The sequence below is a fragment of the Mandrillus leucophaeus genome, unplaced genomic scaffold, assembly GCF_000951045.1.
Source record: "Mandrillus leucophaeus isolate KB7577 unplaced genomic scaffold, Mleu.le_1.0 Scaffold118, whole genome shotgun sequence".
Lineage (NCBI taxonomy): Eukaryota > Metazoa > Chordata > Mammalia > Primates > Cercopithecidae > Mandrillus > Mandrillus leucophaeus.
Window position 1 is genome coordinate 4,109,017 of NW_012100098.1, and position 22,575 is coordinate 4,131,591.

The window sequence follows — 22,575 nt, forward strand, 5'->3', positions numbered from 1 at the left end:
GTAAACCGGAAGTAGACGTACCTCACGGAAGCCGGCTTTGGCCCTGCGGCTGCTACCGTCGCCGCGGAGAAATTGTTGGATCTGGCAGTCTAGGAATGGTGAGACCTCGCGGTTCGCCTCTGAGGGTTCTTAGAGGAGTTGGGGGTGAAATGGAGTTTTCCAGAGTGCCGACGGGGACGACCCCCCCAAAGTTTGGGGCCACGCCCCGGTGGCGCCCCGAAAAGCTGCGCATGCGTGGGCCGGACCGGGTTAGAATCTGGCTCGAGGTGTTACGCATGCGCAAAGTCATGGAGCTCGCGGGGTGAGACTGGGCTTGCGAGTTTACCCCCACCTCTCCAGCCACCAGCCTGTGGGTCTCAAAAGCAAGGCTACTTGGTGCTCTGCTTTGAGTTGCAGAGGTGACTTTATCAGTGCTCTTACCCCGAGTTCTTGAGACAGACCTGGACCAATGCCCCACCTTGGGTGTGCACTCGAGGGAGAACGAGGGGCGGAGGGCCAGGGAAGCGGGCACAGACCCTACCTCAGTTTGCCGGCAAGCTCGGGCCCCTTCGCCCTCTCCTCAGATGTCAAGATTCTCAGTCGTAGCCTATGGAGCGGAGAGCGACAGGCTCACCTGGGGGCAGAGCTAGAACACTGAGCTAAGAGCCACCCTGGTTAGAAGAAGTGGGAACTCACGAGAGGAACGCCCCGAGAAAGTCCAGTACCTGGGTTCTCCAGGGGTTGTTGGGGCGCAGGGAGGTTGATAATCACGCACTTCCCAAACAGTGATTTTTGGTTTTAACGAGATGGTATTTCATGCAAATACCACTTTTAAATCTTCAGTAAAAACCTCAAGTGAAAAAAAAAACAACGAGATGGACTTTTTGGAGTTTTGTCTCCCTTTCTTTTTTTCCTGCTTTGGCCTGGGAGGGGAAGGCTGGTGCTGCTGAGCTAAGTGGACAGCTGAAGTAAAGAAAAAGTGGACGAGGAATCCCCTGTCTCTTGCTAGTTTATAGTCAAGGGGCTTAACCTAGGAGATATCAGTAGAATTAGAGGGTCCATGAACCCTCTAAAATAATATGTGTTTGCACACTTTTCTGGAGTCCGTAGCTGTTACCATACTCTGAAAGGTGCCAGTGACCTTCACAAGATTAATGTCTAAGATTATTATTGGCAGAGTGGGGCCTTATGCCTCTTTCCTCTCCTTGTATCTTCCCTAGCTTAAGGGACCCTGGGGGACTTGAGCCAGTATAAGGAAGTGAGGCTGGCCAGTTGGAAATCTGAGCCTCAGGGAGCCTCATTTCTCCTTTGCAGAATCTCCTCTCAGCCTTTAAGCTCACCTGGTCAGAATCCTTGGATGAGCCTGTGGGATCCTTCCTCCTAGCCCTGTGGTTTGGAACCAGTGGCTTTGGGACTGTAAGAGGATGGACAAAGGTAGTATGAGGCCGGGACAGCTCCCCAAATGCTCGGGCGCCAAGGTCTGCTGATTCCACCCTGTGCCTGGCACGTGTGTCTTTCGGTCCTGGCTAGGCCTTGCCACCTCCCCCTGGGCCAGCACCACCCATGTACCTGTCGGCAGAGCCACAATTGACTGACTTGCTGTTGAGCTGCTGCTCTTTAGCATGGCTGCATTTTGATGGCAGAGGGAGCAGTTATGCCCAGAGCCCAGCGTGTCGGCATCACCAGTCTGACCTGAGCACCATGTGCTGCACGACATGACACGTGGCACCGGGGGAACTGCCCAGCGTGGAAGGTCTGGGCCAGGTCTGAGCCCAGATGGGATCTGGATGGCCAAGGAACTCTACCTTAAAACCTCAAGTGTCAAGGAGGCAGGGGAGGGGCCAAGAGGGCTGGCAGGGCAAGGGGGCTGGGGAGGGGTCCCATTTGCAGAGGCTCTAGGATCTGAGGAGGCCCGAATCCACCATTTCTCTCTTTGTAGATTCTCAGGGGCTGCTAGATTCATCCCTGATGGCATCAGGCACTGCCAGCCGCTCAGAGGATGAGGAGTCACTGGCAGGGCAGAAGCGAGCCTCCTCCCAGGCCTTGGGCACCATCCCTAAACGGAGAAGCTCTTCCAGGTAGTAAAGGTTCGGAGGGCCAGGAACTGGGAAAGGGTAGAAGGTCTATGGCGTTAAGTGCCACATGCCTCCACCTCTGTTGGGAATGGCTGCGTGAGCCCCCCTGGGGCCTTATATTGGCAGAGCCTTATGCTTTTCCTGTCCCTGCTAAACCCTTCCCTGTGGGACTGAGGGCAGGGGAGGGAGATCGTAGGTCTCTGACGTGAAGTCTTTGTGGTGTGATCCCCTGTCATCTCAGAGGGCTGGAGTGTAGCAGTTCCATGGCCGCTGAGCTGGACTGTGGCGTAAAGTGAAAGCAGACTGGAGCAGTTAGCACCTTACTGGGCACCTGCTCTCTTATGGGCTGGGTGTGTGTGAATGGGTACCAGGGTGGGGTAAGGAGTGTTCACTGGGCAGGCCCTTTACAGGTTCATCAAGAGGAAGAAGTTTGATGATGAGCTGGTGGAGAGCAGCCTGGCAAAGTCTTCTACCCGGGCGAAGGGGGCCAGTGGGGTGGAACCAGGGCGCTGTTCAGGGAGTGAACCCTCCTCCAGTGAGAAGAAGAAGGTGAGGAATTGGGAGACTTAGGGGATGGGAGGTAGTGCCAGATTTCATGTTTCCCCAGAACCTTTGCCAGCTGCCAGGAGCCCTGCAGAGCAGGCTGGTGAGAGGACCAAGCTGCCCTAGCCCTCATCTCAGATGCCTCTCTCCTGGGAACCCACCTCTCTCTACTCCCCATTTTTTGTTGCAGCCCCCACCCCCAACCCTGCTATTGCATCCTGTATCACATTCCGTGTGGGAGGCATGGAGCATGCATCTATTCTGGGAGCAGACAGCCTGTTCCCAGCACTGCAGAGTGTAAAAATAACCCCCAGGTGGCATTGCTCTGGCCCTAGACACTGCACCAGCAAGAGTGATTTCCCGGTATCCTCCCCACCCACCTTTCACTCTGGGGTCGGGGGTACCGCCAGCAAAGAGAAGACCCCATATGGTCAAGGACTATATAGAAGTAACTTGGTGGGAGGGGGTGGGTATTTGAAAGCTGAGCTCCTTTCCTGTACTTCCTTTTGTGGGCTGGAGTTGGTGCTGAGGCTGGGGCTGGGGCTGCCGCTGCCGCTGCCACGGAGTATGTGAAACTCTAGTCATGAAGCGCCAGCTGACTGGATGCTGGTTTTGAGCTCGGTTTATTCCTATTCTCTGCCCAGGTATCCAAAGCCCCCAGCACTCCTGTGCCACCCAGCCCAGCCCCAGCCCCTGGACTCACCAAGCGTGTGAAGAAGAGTAAACAGCCACTTCAGGTGACCAAGGATCTGGGCCGCTGGAAGCCTGCAGATGACCTCCTGCTCATAAATGCTGTGTTGCAGGTAGTGCCCCTACCATAGGCTTAGTGTCTCCCTTCCCCCCAGCCGCCAGTTCGCACCCCAAAATTAGCCCAGCAGGGCCCTGTGGGTGGCAAAGAAGGGTTCTTCCCAGCTCCAAGGCTGGAGCAAATCCCTCTGGGGCCTTGCAGACCAACGACCTGACCTCCGTCCACCTGGGCGTGAAGTTCAGCTGCCGCTTCACCCTTCGGGAAGTCCAGGAGCGCTGGTACGCCCTGCTCTATGATCCTGTCATCTCCAAGTGAGTGGGAGCTGGTTCCAGCAGTGGGGAGGTACTGGGGACACCAGAATTTGGGTCCTGGAACAGAGAGAGTTGTACCAGGGCCCCAGGAGGGGTCTGGGAGTCAGGACTCCTGGAGGCTCCTTGGGGGTGATACTGAGGCCTGAGCGGTTTCAAAGAGAAGTTTCTTCCTGCCTCCAGGCAAGGGAGTCTGAAGGCAGAGGGAATAGCATGGGGGAGAAGACTAAAATGAGTGCCCGGAGTGCACTGTGTGTTGTGGCTTTGGGCAGGTCACTTCCAACCTTCCCACATTGACCTCCTACAGTTTTATCCTCCTAATAGAAGAACACCAAGCCCCCTTCTAGCTCCAGTAGCCACAGGCTTCCAAATAAACTCATGTACACATGCAGCACACATTTCCTCCTCCTCAGTCACTTAATGTCTTCAGGGCTTGGTTGGATGCTTAACACCCATCATCTCCACAGACCCTGGCACCACTTAAGTTGTAGCCGCAGTTCTGATAGGAAATGGACTGGGCTCAGCTTGGAAAGAGGTGGTGGTAGGCAGTGGCTAGGGGGTGACAACTTTGGCCAAGTAAGGAGGAAGAACTTGGAGGGAGCAGCAGCTGGTCCGAGGCTCAGCGTCAGGAAGGACTGGGTGTGAAGGGGACATAGGGGCCTCCGTTTTGTGAGTTGGCTATTCATTCACTTGACAAACCTGTGAAGCCACAGGTTATCTGCTAAGCCTTAGGCCCTTTCTAATGAGGGCCTGGCCTCTAGGTTCTGGATCGCAAAAGCCTGTAGCTTTGGGGGAAATAGTAGGAACCACAGATTGCTAGACACCTTTCCTTCAGCCCTCCCCTCTGTATCTTTCTGTGTCCAGGTTGGCCTGTCAGGCCATGAGGCAGCTGCACCCAGAGGCTATTGCAGCCATCCAGAGCAAGGCCCTGTTTAGCAAGGCTGAGGAGCAGCTGTTGAGCAAAGTGGGATCGGTAAGGCTGAGGGCTGGGAAAGTGGAGGATCAGGGCGCAGGGAGAGCTGGACCACCTAGAAAACCACTGATGTGGAGAGCTCCCCACCCACTGTCTGGATGTGTGCATATGCACACGCATGCACATCGGCAGCGGCCTTTGTGACAGGGGCCTTAGGAAGAGCCAAGCCTGACTCCCTGGGTGACTAGTTTGCTTCTTCCAGCTCCTGGGGGGTGCTGAGGTGGGAGGTAGAGATGGTAAGGCAGAGGCATGTGTGAAAAAGCCCAGATGGCTAGAGAATGTTTCTTGCCCTCCAGACCAGCCAGCCCACCTTGGAGACCTTCCAGGACCTGCTGCATAGACACCCGGATGCCTTCTACCTGGCCCGTACCGCGAAGGCCCTGCAGGCCCACTGGCAGCTCATGAAGCAGTATTACCTGCTGGAGGACCAGACAGGTAACGCCCCAGGAGCTGGCAGAATGGGGGTGTGTGCACGTGCATGTGTGTGTGTGTGTGTCTGAAGTACTCGACACAGCTGCCTTCAAGTGCCCTGTAACAGATTCCTCAGTGACCCCCAGTGTCTTGTTCACCTCACATTGCAACAAAACCTACTCTTTTCCAGAGAAAGTGGCTGGGATGGTCTTCAGCATCATCATAAGAGTAGCCAACATTGCCTGGAATCTTGGGCAAAAGGTCCAAATAGCAGAGTTATCTACCACTTCTTGTCTTTTGTTTTTTCATGACACACTTTATCCTCACATAAATAACACATTAATTGTTATGGGTAACATTCAAACATGAGCAAAATGAGAAAGTCCTCTTCCCTGCCCACCCTTCACTTTGTTTTCCACCCTAGAGGTAATAACCACTTTTTCTGAGCTTTTCTGCTCTTTGCCTCTCTCCGTTCTTCATTCTGCCTTCCTTCTTCCTCTTCTCTTCCCACTAGGCTGTCAGTGCTGTCAAGCTGCCCTCAGGCCATTCATAAATCCCCACTGGGACTTCACACCCAGTCCATCTGTCTCCCTTTCCCCAAGGGCCACACTGCTCCCTGCTTCCTCTTGCCCCAGCAGCACAGCACTCCCTCTCCCAGTGACAGGGAGGGGGTAAGAAAACAGTGTGATTAAACTGGAGGAACTCCCCAATGAGGTCTGTAATTCAGGTTCTGATTTCCATAGTACAAGCACATTCTCACTTTCTAAAAGTACTGCCCGTTGCCCCCTACATAGTTTTTCACACAGTTCAAACATGAAACTTCTTTGGTACCCATCACCTTACTATCAGGGTCCTGCAGCTTCTGCTTAGGAAAAAGTATTCCTGCAGGAGCATTTTAGGAAATCTCATCAGAGGGAGGCCGTATCTTCCATTCCTAAGGACCTCTGATTTTAGTGGCCCAGGGGGCAGCCCTCTTTATTCCTGCGGCTTCCAAAATTCTGCCTCTTCCTCAGACTCAGATATCACAGAATGCCCACAGAGAGACCAGATACTGACTGGATAACTTTTCTTTTTACTGCTAAAGCTAGTTCCTTTGTCACTATTTTGAAAGTTTTGCCGGGCACGGTGACTCATGCCTGTAATCCCAGCACTTTGGGAGGCCGAGGTGAGTGGATCACAAGGTCAGGAGATCCAGACCAGCCTGACCAACATGGTGCAACCCCACCTCTACTAAAAATACAAAAATTAGCCAGGCCTGGTGGCGCACACCTGTAATTCCAGCTACTCAGGAAGCTGAGGCAGGAGAATTGCTGAACCCGGGAGGCAGAGGTTGCAGTGAGCCAAGATCACGCCACTGCACTCCAGCTTGGATGACAGAGTGAGACTCCGTCTCAAAAAAAAAAGAAAAGAAAGTTATTTTGTGCGAATTTATTTGTTAACTAAAAGGCTTATCGTGAAAGTTTTATTCCTTCCTTCAAGAGTTTTGTATATGGGGATTTGATTTATCCTTTGCCATTGAGAGCTAGGAGACCCTAGGAACAGGCAGGACACATTGCTTAGCTGTCAAGTCAGCTGAACATGAGATTTTGTGGAACTTGAGGCAACTCTGGTGGGGAGGGACTTGATGGAGTGACTGCCTCAGTTCCCCCCGTATGGTCTCACCTCGGCGGGAGGAAGAGGAGTATCTGTGGCCCCCCACACACTCCCCCCTCACTTATTCAGTTGACAGTTGCATGGCCACTAGCTGCTACAGAGCACACTCTTCAGTCCTGGGAACGGCTGGCCTAAAGGCAGAGGTTTTCAGATTTGGGCAGCCTTAATCCCTTTAATTTTTTTTTTTTTTTTTTTTGAGACGGAGTCTCGCTCTGCTGCCCAGGCTGGAATGCAGTGGCCGGATCTCAGCTCACTGCAAGCTCCACCTCCTGGGTTTACGCCATTCTCCTGCCTCAGCCTCCCTAGTAGCTGGGACTACGGGTGCCCGCCACGTTGCCCAGCTAATTTTTTGTATTTTTTAGTAGAGACGGGGTTTCACCGTGTTAGCCAGGATGGTCTCGATCTCCTGACCTCGTGATCCGCCTGTCTCAGCCTCCCAAAGTGCTGGGATTACAGGCTTGAGCCACCGCGCCTGGCCAATTTTTTTTTTTTTTTAAGAGACAGGGTCTTGCCATGTTGCTCAGCTGGACTTGAATTCTCAGCTCAAGAGATCTTGGCTCATGCTCCGAGTAGCTAGGTCTGTGGGCACACACTTCCTTTCACATTTTGGCCAGAAAAAAAAAACCAAAGACTTTCATGAAATAGTATTTATCCTGAGCATATCTGATGGGCTCTGATGCTCACTATCCTATTCCATTTCATTTTTTGAAAAAAATGAAACTAACTTCATGACCCATTAGCAGGTCATGACCCCAGATCAAGAGACATTGGCTTAAGGTGGGGCGGCACCCACCAGCACATACTTTCTCAGTGGAACTTGGCTGGCAGGTGCCTCCCAGCCCCTCACAGCGTGGCAAGAAATGCTGGAGATCATATGATGTGATGGAAGGAGAGGTTGAGATTTCGAATCGAGAGAGCAGGATCTAAATCCTGGCTCCATCCCAAACTAGGGTCACATAGTTTAACCCCACTCCTATGTCTGTTTCCTCATCTGTAAAATGTAGCTAATAGCTAATGATAGTGCCTCCCCTGCTTAGTTCAAGGCTGTGTAATCAAAGCCCTTTGCACACCGAGAAGCCCATACAAAAGGTCAATTTTAATTTCTTTCCCTTTCTAGAACCACCTCTACGCTCAGCTAAGCCTAAAGATGCTTTGTGCCAAATTAGAGCCCAGCCTAATCTGGTATGGGCGCCCTTGCTGGTGCTGGGCTCTCCACCCGGTGCAGTCTGCAGCTGTACTTGGCTTAGTGGTCCGCTCAGCATCATGGGGTTCAGCAGGACCCTTGGTGCTCACGCTTCCTCTGTCCTTTGTTCAGTGCAGCCGCTGCCCAAAGGGGACCAAGTGCTGAACTTCTCTGATGCGGAGGACCTGATTGATGACAGTAAGCTCAAGTGAGTGGTTGGAGACACAGGAAGGGGTGGAGAGAGCCGAGTCCCTCCTGTCGGGTAGAGCGCCCCAGGCTGCCCAACCCCAGCCCTTGGGCTCCTGTTGGTGCTTGGCCCCTCTGGCTGAGCCCCCTCCCCTCCCACTGGGGCCTTCTTAGGCTCCGCTGCTTTACCCTTATCCCCAGCCCAACCCCAGAGAAGGAGGCTGGGCCAAGGCCTAATAATACCGCCTTCCAGGCCACTTGGCTAAAGGGGCTCTGGAATGCCCTAATGAGCCAAGTAGCAGGCGAGCTGAAAGTGGACCTAAATCTTCCTTCTCTTCTTGCCCCTCAGGGACATGCGAGATGAGGTCCTGGAACATGGTAAGTGTGGCCTGATGGGGCAGTGAGGGGATGGAAGCTCCTGCCAGTATCAAGAGGAGCAGTACAAGGTGCTGGTGGCCTCAGAGTGTCCCTCCTTACCACCTCACCTCACCCCAGAGCTGATGGTGGCTGACAGGCGCCAGAAGCGAGAGATTCGGCAGCTGGAACAGGAACTGCATAAGTGGCAGGTGCTAGTGGACAGCATCACAGGTGAGGAGGCCCGGGCACGAGAAGGCAACCTTGCCCTGGTTCCCTGTCTTCCATTCTGGCCCTCGGGTAGGCTCTTCCAAACCCCCTCTTCCCCTAGGCATGAGCTCTCCGGACTTCGACAACCAGACACTGGCAGTGCTGCGGGGCCGCATGGTGCGGTACCTGATGCGCTCACGCGAGGTGAGGCAGGCCCATCCCCACCCTTCCTACACGTGCTTCCTCTGTCAGTGCCTTTCTCTGTGTAGTCCTTGGTTTCTCATCTTTCTCTGGCCTGCATAGACCTACTCCCCCAATTCTTCAGGTCCCAGCCCTCACCTGCCCCATTTCCCCAGATCACCCTGGGCAGAGCAACCAAGGATAACCAGATTGATGTGGACCTGTCTCTGGAGGGTCCAGCCTGGAAGATCTCCCGGAAACAAGGTATCCCCCACCTGCTGCCCCAGCAGGAAGCAGTGTGAGGATGTCCCTCCCAGCCTCTCGCTGTCCTTTCTAGCCCTGGGGCTTGATGTCCATGGGGACCCTCGTGAACTACCTGAGGCAGGGGTTCCTTGGTGTCTGCAGGAAGCAGAGCTGGTCCATGGAGGTTCCTGGTGCTCTTTGGCCTTTCCCCATCCCATCAATCCCTCCCAATCCCATCATCCCTTTTTCCTTTCTGCTTCCACAGGTGTCATCAAGCTGAAGAACAACGGTGATTTCTTCATTGCCAATGAGGGTCGACGGCCCATCTACATCGATGGACGGCCAGTGCTGTGTGGCTCCAAATGGCGCCTCAGCAACAACTCTGTGGTGGAGGTGAGCTGGGGAGGAGGCAGGAAGGCCAGGATGAGACCTAGGCATGGTGAGCCAGTACATAAGCCTGACCCCACCTCTGTCTCCCACCCAGATTGCCAGCCTGCGATTCGTCTTCCTCATCAACCAGGACCTCATTGCCCTCATCCGGGCCGAGGCTGCCAAGATCACACCACAGTGAGGAGTGGTGGCAGGACTCGTGGGCCCTCTCTGGCCTGTTTCGCCTGCCACTCCAGCCCCCTTGAGCTGGGAACTCAAGCTCCTGGAAAAACCTGCCCAGATTGGGCAGTGGGAGGCTCAGCTGCGGGCCATTAATTTGAGCCTTTGAGGGAGGATAGGTCTGGCCGTTGTGAAGCCAGCAGAGGCTGAGAACCTCGGGCTTCCCTAGAGCCAGAGTCCCTCCCGCTCTTCCTCTCCTTAAAAACAACCCTACCCCACATTGCCACCTTCACTCCCGTGTCTCCAGCAGATTAGCCTCAGACTCTTCCTTTATTGTTTTTCTTTTGTAAATAAAAAGCAACAGGTTCCAAAGTAGTTTCTTTTATTATTATTTTTTTTAATATAAAAATTTGGGACAGGTAGAGGCAGGGGCACATGCAGGGGATGGCAAAGCCCTTCCTTGTCCTCAGGTCTCTGCCCCCAGCCTGCAGAGGGAGACCGGGAGGTCGGAGGAGCAGGCTGAGGAGGGGCCTGCCCCAGGGCTCCAGCCCACCCTCTCTGAGAGTCAGGAGCCAGGCCCTCCTTTGCTTCCAGGCTCCCTGCCCTGAGCCAGCGGGCCGCATGGAGTCCATGGGGTGGCCGCCACCCTGTCTTCACTCTGAGGTTGGGCTGAACAGCAGATGGCAGCACGCCTGGCAACACTGAGTTCTAGGGCTGGTACTCAGACCCCTGTGCCTTCTTCCTGGGTCCACTGGACTGTGCCAGAGCCGTGGCAGCCAATAAGCACCATCTCCAGGCTGTGGGGGTCCCAGGGCAAGGCCAGGCCCCCTGACACTGGCGGGGGCTCTCCAGTGCTGGTAGCCTCAGCCTGGCTCACAGGCTCTGGGGGCCCAGTCCTAGCCCCTTCCTCAGAAGGAGGAGGTGAGGCAGGGGTGCTGGGCTCAGAGCAGAGGTCTCCTGAGGCAGGGGGCTCTGAGTCTGAGGTGGAGGTCCAGAAAGCTGTGGCTCGAGGCCAGGGGGAGCTCTGAGATGCTGGGGGACCCCAGGGCCAGGGTGCCATGAGGGGAGGAGGCCCTGGACGAGGGTGGGGCCAAGTCCCACTCAAGACAGAGCCAGCTGGGGGCTGCAGGCAGTAGGAGGATGCCCCAGTGTCCACACACAGAGGCTGCAGAAGCCCGGAGGCGCTGGCTGGGCATGGCCCCTCTCCTGAGGCCCGAGGGCATGGACCCTCCCTATGGGGTGCCAGGACAAGCTGCACAGCCTGGCGAAGTGACTGTAGTCCTTCCCGCATCTGCAGCACCTGTTCTGACAGCTCCATCACCTTCGGGGGAGGGAGGAGGTGAGGTCAGAATGGAGTCAGCCATGGAGTGCCTGCCCCTGGCACCCCCCTCACCTCCACCTTCCCCCTCACCTACCGCCTGCCGAAGCTTGTCCAGTGTGTCTGTGTTCCTTGCCTCACTGGGCCCATGGGGGACAGTGAGCAGGCCACTCTCTGTGGGTAGTAGGATGGGGTTATCAGCTGGGGCTGGTAAGAGGAGACAGGCAGTGGGAGGGTCTAGGCCTTGCTGCAGTTAGACCACATTGACCTGGTAGGACCTGACTCCTAGGATCATCTCTTCTGGCCTTGCCCAAGGTGTTGAATTTTGCCCAAACTTCCATGGCCAGGGAAAACACCGCCCAGCAGCCCTCAGCCACACTGCCTAGTGCTCTCCTTCCCCTCAAAAAGTTGTTCTTTGTGCCTGTCACTTGCTCTGTCCTCCAGGCAAATGGACATTTCTAGGGGCTCGTTACCTTGTTCACTTCCCTGGCCTGGAGCCACTTTCACCCCTGGTTCCCCAGCCCTCTATCCCCGCAGTTAGCCAGACATTGTGCTAAGGCTTTAAGTTACATTATATAATATAAACATCAACCCATTTTTTTACAGACAGGAAGCTGGGGCCAGAGAAGCCAAATTCACACTGCTAGAAAACTGACAGAGCAAGGACATAAACCCAGTTCCTGGCTACATCAAAATTAAAGTGCTGGTCTTCACCACCAAACTCCCCTGCCCGCACGGCACAGAGGGGTAGTGGGGTGAGATGGCCTCCAGGCAGTCTGCCAGTTACTTTAACACTGGTGGCACAGAGGCCAGCCGTGCTTGAGGTTCACAAGGCAAAGGGGCCGCCCACCAACCTAGACCATCCCGGGGCCCTGGTACCTGGTCCAGGGGAGGGGCTGCTGCTACATTCCGGGCCAGACTGGCCCATGCGGAAAGAGAACTTGGGCTGGTCCGAGCCACAGCCGTCTTCAATGCCATCTACTACCCTGTGAACACAGGCACCACGACAACAAATCAATGGACAGGCAGCCACTGTGGGGTCATATGGGATGGGATGCCCCAGCGTCCACACACACAGGCCACAGGAGCGTGGAACTGACCAGAAGCCCAGGAGAAAGCTAACATGGGGTCCCTTCCCCTAGGAGCTTGAGGTTTAGCTGGGGGGCCAAGCTTGAGCAGCATGAGATGCGAGAGTTCAGAGCAGCGTGTGCCACACACCACACAGTGGAGTGGGACAGCAGGAGAAAGGAGGAGCACAGAGGCTTCCTGGAGGAGGCAGGCTTGGCCCACATAGGCTAGCGGGAATTAAGATGGTTAGATGGGCACCTAGGGTAGGGTGCACCTGCCCAGGGCCTCAGCCTCATCACCACCATCTCTGCCATGGGGGCCTAGGGTCTGCTTACCTGGGGCTCAGATCTGGGGGCACATTCCATGGCATGGGGGGCAGCCGTAGCCCCTCTAGGGCCCGTGGGGGAGCAGAGGGGCCAGCCTCAGCCTTCAAAGCCCCTGCCCTGCCTGGTCTCCCTCTGCCACCTAGACGAGGCCGGGGTGCTGTTCGACGTGGGGATAGCAGCTTGGCAGCCGAGGATGAGGAGGTGCAACCAGGGGACAGCAGGGGGCTGGAGGGCTCATCAGCTGGGGCTGGGGAGACTGTGGGGCCCTGCTCCCCATCTGTCTCCTTCTCCTCCAGCGTGGACATAAGGGTATTGTCGCCGCTCAGGGAGCTGGTGTCCACCTAGGGATAGTGGGGGACAGAGAATCGGCATGGATGGTCACTATTGTGTCCCACTCACCTCCTCTACCAAGGCTTCATCTCCCTGGAAGGGATGAGCCATCTTTGTTAGAATAGCCAACGTCTATTCTCACTGAAGGTCCTATAGATGATACTATCCTAATCTAAAATCTATCTAAAGCCACCAAGCCCTGGAGGTGTTAACTACCTCTCGAAATTCTAGCCAAATACGGAAACCACCACCCCTTTACCAGGTCCCTCAGCCTAATTAAACTATCCAAGATAACGCAGCACTAAAAACTGGTTTGGAATTAGTGACAATCCAGGACAATTCAAAAGCCGCTCAGAACAGTCCTGTTTCACCATGAAAAAGCAGAGGGGGCCACCAGGCTCTCTTCAGAAGCAACCTGGAGGGCTGGTGCCTGTCCCTGCCCTGCTCAGCCCCTGACCCCCAGGAGCCACCCTTTCCTGTGCCAGCACCAGTGCATTCATCTTCCTTTACTAAGATTCCTCTGGACGGGATAAGGCTGCCTCAGACAGGCCAAGGAGAGCTGGCAGGGGTGGCTGCACATGCTGGGCTGGGCGCATGGGTGTGGAAGGGCAGACAGGGTGTAGACCCCTGCCCGAGGTGGGGACTTTCATACCAGGCCACACTTTACACACAGCTCTCCACCATCCGCAGCCTCTGCCCACCTCACCAGGCTCCCCGGCACCCCCAGCCCCTCCAAGCACGTACTCAGCACACTCACCTCTGCAGAGCCTCCCCCAGCACCCAGGTTGTAGCTGAGCTCCCCTCGGAGGCCACGGCTGAAGCGTGGGGCAAACTCGGGGTAGAGCGCAAGGCTGTCGTGCAGGCCAGCCAGCTGCAGACACTGCAGGACGCAGTACGTCAGCCCCTTCACATCGGCGTTGGCCTTTACCACCTGCTCCCTCCGGGGCAGCTCACAGCCGATCAGGTCACCCTTCCCTGGGGAGAGGAAGCAGAGGTCAGTAAGCCCTGAGAGCTTCAGCCATGAGGTGAGAAGAGGGGGCTGCAGGTTGCTGAAATTCCCTTCAGGGCTGGGCTGGGCCTCGGCAGCTGAAGCCTTGAAGCCAGCACAGAGAGGAGCAAAGAGGCCTGGGACACGGCCTAACGCCTGCGGCCTGTTTCACTGGCTCCCACAAGGGCTTGGGGTAAAGAGCTCTGTGACCCAGGCCCTCAAACACATTCAGGATCAAAACCACTGTGCCGGAAAACCTGAATTTTAGCCCTGAGACAGACTGAACTGTCTTCAGTTCTAGTGGTTCACAGCTGGCTCTGTTGATTAGAATCCCGTGGAAAAGTCAGAACAAACACCCAGGCCCCATCTCTACCTACAGCATCACAGTATCTATGGGAGACCCCACAGTCTGATTGTTTTTAAGTCCCACAGGTGATTCAGCTGCAGCTTGTCCAGGAATCAGTGTTTGGAACCAGCAAATTAGAGCCCTGTGTGGCACAGGGAAAAATGTCAGGCAGCCAGGCTCACCTTCCTGAGCCCCAGCTGTCTCTGCTCCACAAGAGATGCTGCATTTAACTGAGTCTAGGGAATATTCTTGATCTCACCAGAAGGGGTCAATGGAGGTTTTCCCACAGCCAGGTTAAGACTGCCACCTGGCTGACGGCAATTATTAAATGGCATCAATGAGAGCCTGCGATGTAATCTCAGAGATGTCACGTGGGGTTCGGTGGGTGAGATGTGTCTTAGAATCAATGAAATAGGGTGTGTCTGTTCGGGGACATGTTGAGGCTAAATTAGAGTTAATGTAGATAAAGTGCCTCACACAAAGACGACCAAAAAGAAATCATTTTCTTCCTTTCCCTCCCAGATAGAACCCCCTATAAATCATTCCTGCCAGGCACAATGCCTCCAAGCACTTTGGGAGGCCAAGGCAGGAGGATCTCTTGAGCTCAGGAGTTTGAGACCAGCCTGGGCAACATGGCAAAACCCCATCTCTACAACAACAACAACAACAACAAAAATTTAGCTTGGTGTGGTGATGTGCACCTGCAATCCCAGCTATTCTGGAGACTGAGGTGGAAGGATCACTTGAGCCCAGGAGGTCGAGGCTGCAGTGAGCCGAGATCGCACCACTGCACTCCAGCCTGGGCGACAGTGAGACCTAGTCTCAAAAAAAAAAAAAAAAAAAAATCATTTCCAACAGGGATAGGCACGCAGTCCTGGCTTGGGCAGAGCACTCACTACCCTCAAGGCAGCTCAACCACCGCCAGGCAGTTCAGACTGTTAGAAAGTGTTTCAAAAAGGATGGCCCCGCTATGGACTACCTCACACCGCCAGCAGCACACACTGAGCTTACGTCTCCTCTACATGTTTCTGGACTTCTGCTCCAACTTAAGTATAGAATGAACCCCAACTTAAGTATAGTTTAACACTTGATTTTCTTGGTTTCAGGCCATCCTTCTGGGTCATTTTGAGAGCTGTTTGGATCTCAATGGTGATCATCTGGGGAATGTGCTCTCTTTTCATTTGTGTCGTCTGAAATAGGATAAGCACGTGCTTCTTGTCTTCATCCAAGAGGTGAGAGAAAATGAGAAACAGGACAGGACCGAGGGCAGAGTCTCAGGACCATAGACTGACCGCCAGGTGCAGCTCATCAAACTACTTCCTTCCTCACAATGGACTTTGCATATGCTTAGCTTCCATCAGTTCATCAACAGAAGCAGGCGCCAGAACACAGAGCTGCCAGGAGCAGGCAGGATGCACTTGGACGTTCGAGTAAAAAGGTAGGTGAGGAGAGGGTATGAAGGCAAAGCAGAGAACCCGACCATGATTGGGGTCGGGGAATCAGGCATTCATTCACCAGGGCATCCAGAGCCTCCAAGTCAACAGGGAAGTAGTTCACCCAAAACATATAAGCAGTGACAGGATAGATCAACGGTGGCATAAGTCCTGGTGCTAGGGCCATTGTGGAGGCAAAGGCCCAGGGCACAGGCTGTGGCCATTCTTGTGGCACTGAATACTGCACACTGAACGTGGCTATTCTGAGACGTGGTGCCTGGCACCAGCAAAGGCATGCTCTGAGAGGACCTGTGCCAGCTCCCAGCCACACAACTCCCTTGGCTCCAGGCTGAAAACCATCTGTTTCATAATCCACTCATCAATCCTGCTTTGGATTCACCAGTCTACAATGGTGAAAATCTGTCCTTGTGCCCTTCGGAATCTCTCCAAGGATTACCAGCTACACTTGACTGGCATAACTCCATTTTCTCATGTTGGCATAAATCGCATGTAGGCCCAAAAGCTGGACTCACGAAAGATGTAAAACAAAGGGTATGAACAACCTGTCCCCACTTTCGGGGTCTAAGACCCCGATGGCATTTTTTTCCTCTTGTTTCCAGCTGGAAGGTCATCGTCCTCAAGGGAGCAAGGATGGACACACAGTAGCTGCGTCTGGTGACACTGCCCCACCTTCTTGGCCCTTTCCTTCTTCTCATCTTGATTGTGGATTGCCAGATGAATGACAAACCTCAGCCCCAGGGCTTCAGCAGTCCTCACAGTGAATCTACACGTGCCTTGGCTGCCTGAGGATTCGATGTGGTTAGCAGTGGTCAGGTCACCACCTCCCCACATGTACAAGTCCTTTGACTACCCACACCGGTCGCATGTTCCTCACCCTCTAGGGTCACCATGATAAGTCTCTTGCAGCCACAGAGCTCTGCTCCCCTTTAGTGGCTTTTCTTTTTCTTTTCTTTTTTTTTTTTGGAGACGGAGTTGTGCTTGTTGCCCAGGCTGGAGTGCAATCTCTGCCTCCTGAGTTTAGGTGATTCTCCTGCCTCAGCCTCCCAAGTAGCTTGGATTACAGGTGTCCACCACCACACCCAGCTAATTTTTATATTTTTAGTAGACACAGGATTTCACCATGTTGGCCAGGCTGGTCTTGAACTCCTGACCTCAAGTGATCTGCCTGCCTCGGCCTCCCAAAGTGCTGGAATTATAGGTGTGAGCCACTGCGCTCGGTCCTTTAGTGGCTTTTCACAGAAACAGCCCTATGTTTCCCTGAGAGATGGAATGTGCTTTCCCAAATCCTAGGGTGCAGGTCCAACCCTCCTAATGATGGCTTCCTCCCTGCCAGTCCCAATTCCCCCCAGAGCACCTGGGAGCCCCGTGGAAGAAGCATGAGACTTGGTGCCAGGTGGATGGGGCTCCAACCCTGGCTGGCCAATTCCTAGCTGTTCATTAACTTCTCTGACCTTGGTCTCCTGCTATGCAAAATAGGAATAATGGGTTTTGTGAGGTTGGAGTGAGACAAAGCATGTGAGGAACTGGGACAGGGCTAGTCACACTGTGAGCCCCCTGTGATTAGCACTACTATTGTGTCCATTCCACACCTGCAATTTCTTCGTCTGCATCTAGGGAACTGATTTCCTTTTTCACCTCCTTCTTTTGCCAAGAAGTGAAGTATATACACTGTAGGTACCATTTCACCAGAACAAGTCTCCCTGACTATTTGGAGACTGAGCTCTGTCACCCATCTGGGCTCTGGGCCTGCTCTGTGATCTGCCCCAGGAAAGTCACATCTCACCATGCCTGGGGGACCACAAGGACAGCTTCTGTTCCTCCCATTTTTAGCCCTGCCTGACACTCTCCCCAGCACTTCCATCCCCAGCTTCTGATTTTCCTCTTGAAGGAGGGGCAGCTCCCCTCTGTCCCCCATAGACTGGCTCCTTTCAAAGGCTGGCTCTCCACTCGCTCCGCCCCAGGCACACCTGCGATATCATATCCACCTCCTTATGCTGCCACCTTGCAGTCAGTGGGGCTTCTCTGAGCTTTGACCAGGACTCCATAACTACTCCTGACTCCACCCTGGCTGTTTCTCTCTCAGTGGCCTTGTGGAGGTCCCCTCTCCAGGTTTTCCACAGATCAGGACCATGGTCTCACACACACGTGCCCCCATGCCCTCTCTGCCACCCTCACAAACCTAGGATGGCGAGCACGGTGCCACCCTTGAGCACCTCCATGGAGCCAGAGCAGACAAAGTAGAGGGCCTGCAGGGCATCGCCTTGGTGGATGAGGTACTCGCCCGGCGTGCAGAAGGCGGGCCGCAGGGCCAGAGACAGTGCCCGCAGGCAGCCGCGGCTGGCTGCCTCAAACAGCGGCAGCTGCAGGACCTCCTTGTGCAGGTGCATGGCGATGTCTGCGCGCAGCTCGTCAGGGAGGCTCTGCAGCAGCTGCGGGCAAGCAGGTGCAGGGGTGGGGGGGTTGGGAGTGGCAGAAGAGGAGGTGGCCTCCAGTCAGCCCCTTTCCACCCTAGCAGGCCTCAGGAACAGGGGAGGCATGGGAGGGACCTGAGGCGTCTCTCACAACTCCAAGCTCCACACAGGGTGGGCAGCGAGGGGCTTCCTCCACCTCCCTCTCAATCACTTTAGCCCCCGGAGCAGCCCAGCTTCCCATCTCAGTGAGTACAAGCCCCCAGACCTAACTGGGGTTCAGAGGGCCCTCCAAGCCTTCTTAGCTGCCCTCTGTCCCATGCCGCTGTCCCCCCAAGAAAGAAGGGAGGCACAGAGGCCAAAATTCTGCATTCTTCATCCTCCCTCACTCCTGATAATTCTAGGCCATTGCAAACCCCTTGAGGGAGCAAAGGCTAGCAGGCCCAGCCCTGGACGCCGCACCTCGGTGGTGTCGATGCCATTGTTCACCGCCCAGGTGGCCTGGAAGTACTCCAGCATGCGCTGCTTGAGGGGCTTGGGGATACGGTGGATGCGGATGTAGTCGCGCAGGTCGCGCGTGCGGCTGTGGTACAGAAAGCGGCGGGCGTACATGCGCTGGATGATGGCCGTCACGTTCCCGAACACCACCGCGTGCATCAGGGCTGGGGGAAGGTGGTGTGAGGGGGTCACCTTGGGGACCTGGCCCGGCCTGACACCACGCTAGGTTCATCTGTCTCCGGCCCCGCACGCTCCTAGGCAAGGCCCGAGGGCCGCTGTGCGGGGCGGGGTCTCCCCCACCCCCGGCCCCCGAGTCTTCCCCATCCCCGGCCCGGAGTTCCACGGCCACCCAAAGCGGAAGAGCCCCCGGCCTCAGGCCCTCCGGGGAGTGGGACGGCGCCGCCTGCGGGCAGAAGTCTGGGAGTGAACCCAGGAAGACGCGCGCGACCGGGCTCACCGCCGATGAGCATGGTGCAGATGGAGAAGATCTTCTCAGTGTCCGTGTTGGCGGACACGTTGCCGAAGCCCACGCTGGTGAGGCTGCTGAGTGCGAAGTAGAGGGAGGTGATGTAGGCGCTGCGCAGCGACGGGCCGCCTAGCAGCTCCAGCCCCGTCCCGTTGGCCTCGCTGCTGCTGCTGCAGTTGTCACTCTGGCCAGAGCTGTTCCCTCCGGCTGGTCTCCGGCCCACCAGGTAGTAGGGGGTCTCCAGTCGGCGGGCCAGCTCCTGCAGCCAGCCTGAGGAGGGAACAGAAGGGACTGAGCAGGCAGGAAGACTCGGCTACACTGTGGGCGAGGATGCAGGACCCTGGGGGTGGGGACACTCAGACACAGACCGAGCCCCATGGCTTCCCGCCGCTTTGCCCCTTCACTGCCAGCCTAGCACGCCCCTCTCCACCCCCTCAACCCTCAGAAGAGTCTGCCATTTCCCCCGCCAGCTCCTGTTGGCACTGGGGATGACACAAGGGAAATCACACCCCTTCCCCCATGCCTGGCACCCATCCCAGGTAACGGGCCCAGTCGGAGGGCCTGGCTGGCGTGGGCAAAAGGACTGGGGTGCTCACTGCATTCAACCACAGCCTCAACCCCAAAGATGGATGGTGAGGCCACCTCCATCCTCTTCCTGCATTTCTCTGAGTCCATCTGCTCCAGAAGGCCCTCCCTCCCCTCCCCATTCAGCCTCATCCCTCCCCACAGCCACACAAACCACTCAGCCTCACACACAGGTCCCAAGTACGCCTGCACGGACATGCACACACACGGTTAAGGCTATGTGTGTGTCCCACACAGTCAAGAAGACAAAGGACACATGTGTGCCCCTTACAGGTACCTCGCCATAGCCACTCACACTGAAAAGGCCTGTGCACACTTGGAAGAGGGACAAAGGTACACTGGTGCCTACACGCTGTCACTTAGGCGGGGGGTGGAGACACACTTTCGTGGACAAGAGCACACAGGTGAATACATTCACACAGGTGCGTGCACATGCACACACACACACACAGTCACACACACACAGTCACACACACGCACAGGCGCACACACACACAGGCACACACACACAGTCACACACAGTGTCACACACACGCACACACAGGCACACAGTCACACACACACACAGTCACACACACAGTCACACACACACACACACACACAGTCACACACACACACAGGCACAGGCCAGACTGGGCCACGGAGTAGAGGCTGGATTTCTCCTTAGCCCAACATTCTCCACCTGGCCTTGGCACGGAGTAGGGCTGTGCACTGAGGTCTCTCCCAAGCCTGTGCGCTGGGAGTCACTCTCGAGCCTAGCGGGAGGGTTGCAGGAGCTCTAGGGTGTTGGGTGGGGGGGTCCCAAGGTCCACAGAGGTCCTGGCAGAGCTGAGGGCCATGGGGTGCAAGAGAGACAGAGCAGATTGGCTGATCTAGAAATGTGTGGCTGTGGCTTGGGGTCACAGGCTGCAGTGGGACCCCACCTCTCCACTTGTGCTCTGCTCCTCCCACCTCAGCACAGACCCCCTACTCCAGACTCTCCCTAACACTTTAGGCATATGGGTCCCTGTGGCCCCGACACATTTGTCATCCACCCACTCATTCATTCAGCAACCTCGCACAGTGTGCCAGGAGCTAGGGGACCCACAGGAACTCCCTGAGGGCTCCAGTTCAGAAGGGCAGATGACATAGGGCCAGAGCTACATCTCAGAGGTGCCACACAGCAGGAAGGAAGGGGGGGTCGAGCCAAGTGCTATGGGCTAGGGCTAGAAGGCTTCTGGAAGAAGGGACATTTGTGCTTGGTTCCAAAGGGTAGTTAGGGTTTTGATACAAAGAAACCGAGGGGGTCATTGCTGGTGGAGGGACAGGCACGAGCCAAACCTGGAGATTGATATTTTAAGACAAGTACAGGCAAATAGCTCAGTTTGGCTAGAATGTGGGGTTAACAGTGAGGACATTACATTCCAGGCTAAGGAATTTAGGGGGATGTACTAAGACCTGCACCAAGGTGGGGGTTCACCTTCCCGTTATCTGAGGTGTGCTATAAGAATGCAATGGAGTACGTGGTTGGGCGCAGTGGCTCATGCCTGTAATCCCAGCACTTTGGGAGGCTGAGGTGGGCGGATCACAAGCTCAGGAGTTCGACACCAGCCTGACCAGCGTGGTGAAACCCCGTCTCTACTAAAAATACAAAAATTAGCTGGGCATGGTGGCGCATGACTGTAATCCCAGCTACTCGGGAGGCTGAGGCAGAAGAATTGCTTGAACACAGGAGGCGGAGGTAGTAGTGAGCCGAGATTGCGCTGTTGCACTCCAGCCTGGGTGACAAAGTGAGACTCTGTCTCAAAAAAAAAAAAAAAAAAAAGCAATGGAGTACGCAAAACTCTTCACAATCACTGTTTAGTTGGCCTCTGAGGGTGAAGTCACCCAAAGCCAGATGCCCAGAATAGGGAAGGTGGGGAGAAGCAGCAGGGCACAGGAGAGGGTAGCAGGGAGGCCTCTGATCTCTAAGTGTTGGCCATGGGACATCAGCAGCCCCTGAAGCTGGGGCCAGGATGGTGCCTCCAGTGGGGCGGGGTCAGGCCAGCAGGAGCTGTCCCGGAGGCTGGGGGCTCACACACTGAGGAGTGCCCTGAGTTCTCTCCCTCAATATGCGGCACAGTCTTGTGAAAATCCAGCCCACCTCCACTGGGCTAGTGGGAATCTGGGGAAAGAACTCTGTCCACATCATGGACAGTGGAAAAGGAAACCCAGGCAAGGAAGCACGGAGAAGGAGCCACCCACCCACCCACCTCAGCCTCACCTCCCCCTACAAGGAGCTCTCCTGCCTGGGCTGGACTTGGAGAGGTCTGGGTTTGGTGCCAACCCCGTTAGGGGGCAGACTCCCTGGAGAAAGAGGAGATGATGATGTGAAGAACTTGTAAAGTATCTAAATGTAGACTAGTACCGGCTCCAAATGGAACGAAACCACCCTGGAACTCAGGGGTCAAGGGTGAAAGAATACCATGTGTATCTGCAAGGATCGACCCACCCTTGCCCACCCTGTGGGGCCCAGAGACTCTTGGGAGCTAGAGGTGTTCTTAGTGTCAGATCAGCAACCCCTGTGAGGTGGTTGGAAGACAGGAGCCTCATGGACAGAAGACCAGGGGTGTCTGGGTCCCATTTCAGGGGGCGGGAGTGGACCTGGGGATTTGGTGTCTCAGCTCACTTCGGGGCTGGGTGGTGGAGACAGGCTTTGTTTCACCATTGTCCGTCTCCTGGCCCTCTGACTGTGTTTGCCGTGTGGTCATCTGACCCCAGAGCAGCTGCAGAGCACAGGCTTCCTCTGGGAATGGCAGGCACCAAGGAGCTGTCACTGCCTGGAGTGTCCTGGTTTTCACCTGCTCAGCAGTGAGAGCACTCGGGGGAAATTTCAAGTGGGCCCTCTGTGACACACACAGGCCTCCCGTGAGCTTGAGAGGGAGAGAGGATTCACAGGAGCCTTGTAGTTCCCAGAGAACTGGTCAGACCTGGTTTCTAAGGCTGACCTGGACACCTGGTGACTCCAACAAGGAGCAGTCATAAGAGGCCACCTGCACCTGGAAACCCGGCTAAATGTCAGTTACCTGGAAGATGAGAGAGGGCTAGAGGGCTGGGGAGGAAGAAGTCGGGCTTGATTTTGGACCTGAGGCACAGTGAGAGTTAAAAACAGCTGGAATGGAATGGTTTGGCTAGAGAAAGGGGGAAGTTGAGATGTTCACTCAGTAGTGTCAGT

At 55.4% G+C, this 22,575-nt stretch overlaps 2 protein-coding genes across 4 annotated transcripts in view; one reads left to right on the plus strand and one right to left on the minus strand.

Moving 5' to 3' along the window:
- MCRS1 (microspherule protein 1) lies at window positions 1–9,970 on the plus strand. 3 transcript variants are annotated; one of them, XM_011964933.1, is made up of 15 exons: window positions 1–98; window positions 1,294–1,743; window positions 1,919–2,057; window positions 2,465–2,603; window positions 3,242–3,400; window positions 3,547–3,656; window positions 4,518–4,626; window positions 4,923–5,061; window positions 8,006–8,081; window positions 8,409–8,437; window positions 8,555–8,647; window positions 8,745–8,827; window positions 8,980–9,067; window positions 9,312–9,439; window positions 9,531–9,970. In XM_011964933.1, the coding sequence occupies exons 2-15, from the start codon at window positions 1,695–1,697 to the stop codon at window positions 9,615–9,617; spliced, it is 1,428 nt and encodes a 475-aa protein (XP_011820323.1). In that variant the 5' UTR covers window positions 1–98; window positions 1,294–1,694; the 3' UTR covers window positions 9,618–9,970. The 3 variants fall into 3 exon arrangements, with proteins under 3 accessions (XP_011820323.1, XP_011820332.1, XP_011820341.1); XM_011964942.1 differs by having other exon boundaries at window positions 1,294–1,413; XM_011964951.1 differs by lacking the exons at window positions 1,294–1,743; window positions 1,919–2,057.
- The window catches only part of KCNH3 (potassium channel, voltage gated eag related subfamily H, member 3), a 23,141-nt gene continuing 10,522 nt past the window's right edge, over window positions 9,957–22,575 (minus strand). Inside the window, exons 11-18 of the mRNA XM_011965167.1 lie at window positions 18,789–19,067; window positions 18,296–18,495; window positions 17,605–17,854; window positions 13,395–13,612; window positions 12,317–12,648; window positions 11,793–11,899; window positions 11,011–11,087; window positions 9,957–10,916 (exon numbers count right to left, since the gene is read on the minus strand). Of these exons, the coding sequence (XP_011820557.1) occupies window positions 10,317–10,916; window positions 11,011–11,087; window positions 11,793–11,899; window positions 12,317–12,648; window positions 13,395–13,612; window positions 17,605–17,854; window positions 18,296–18,495; window positions 18,789–19,067 (2,063 nt within the window). The 3' untranslated portion in view covers window positions 9,957–10,316. The remainder of the gene's footprint in view (window positions 10,917–11,010; window positions 11,088–11,792; window positions 11,900–12,316; window positions 12,649–13,394; window positions 13,613–17,604; window positions 17,855–18,295; window positions 18,496–18,788; window positions 19,068–22,575) is intronic.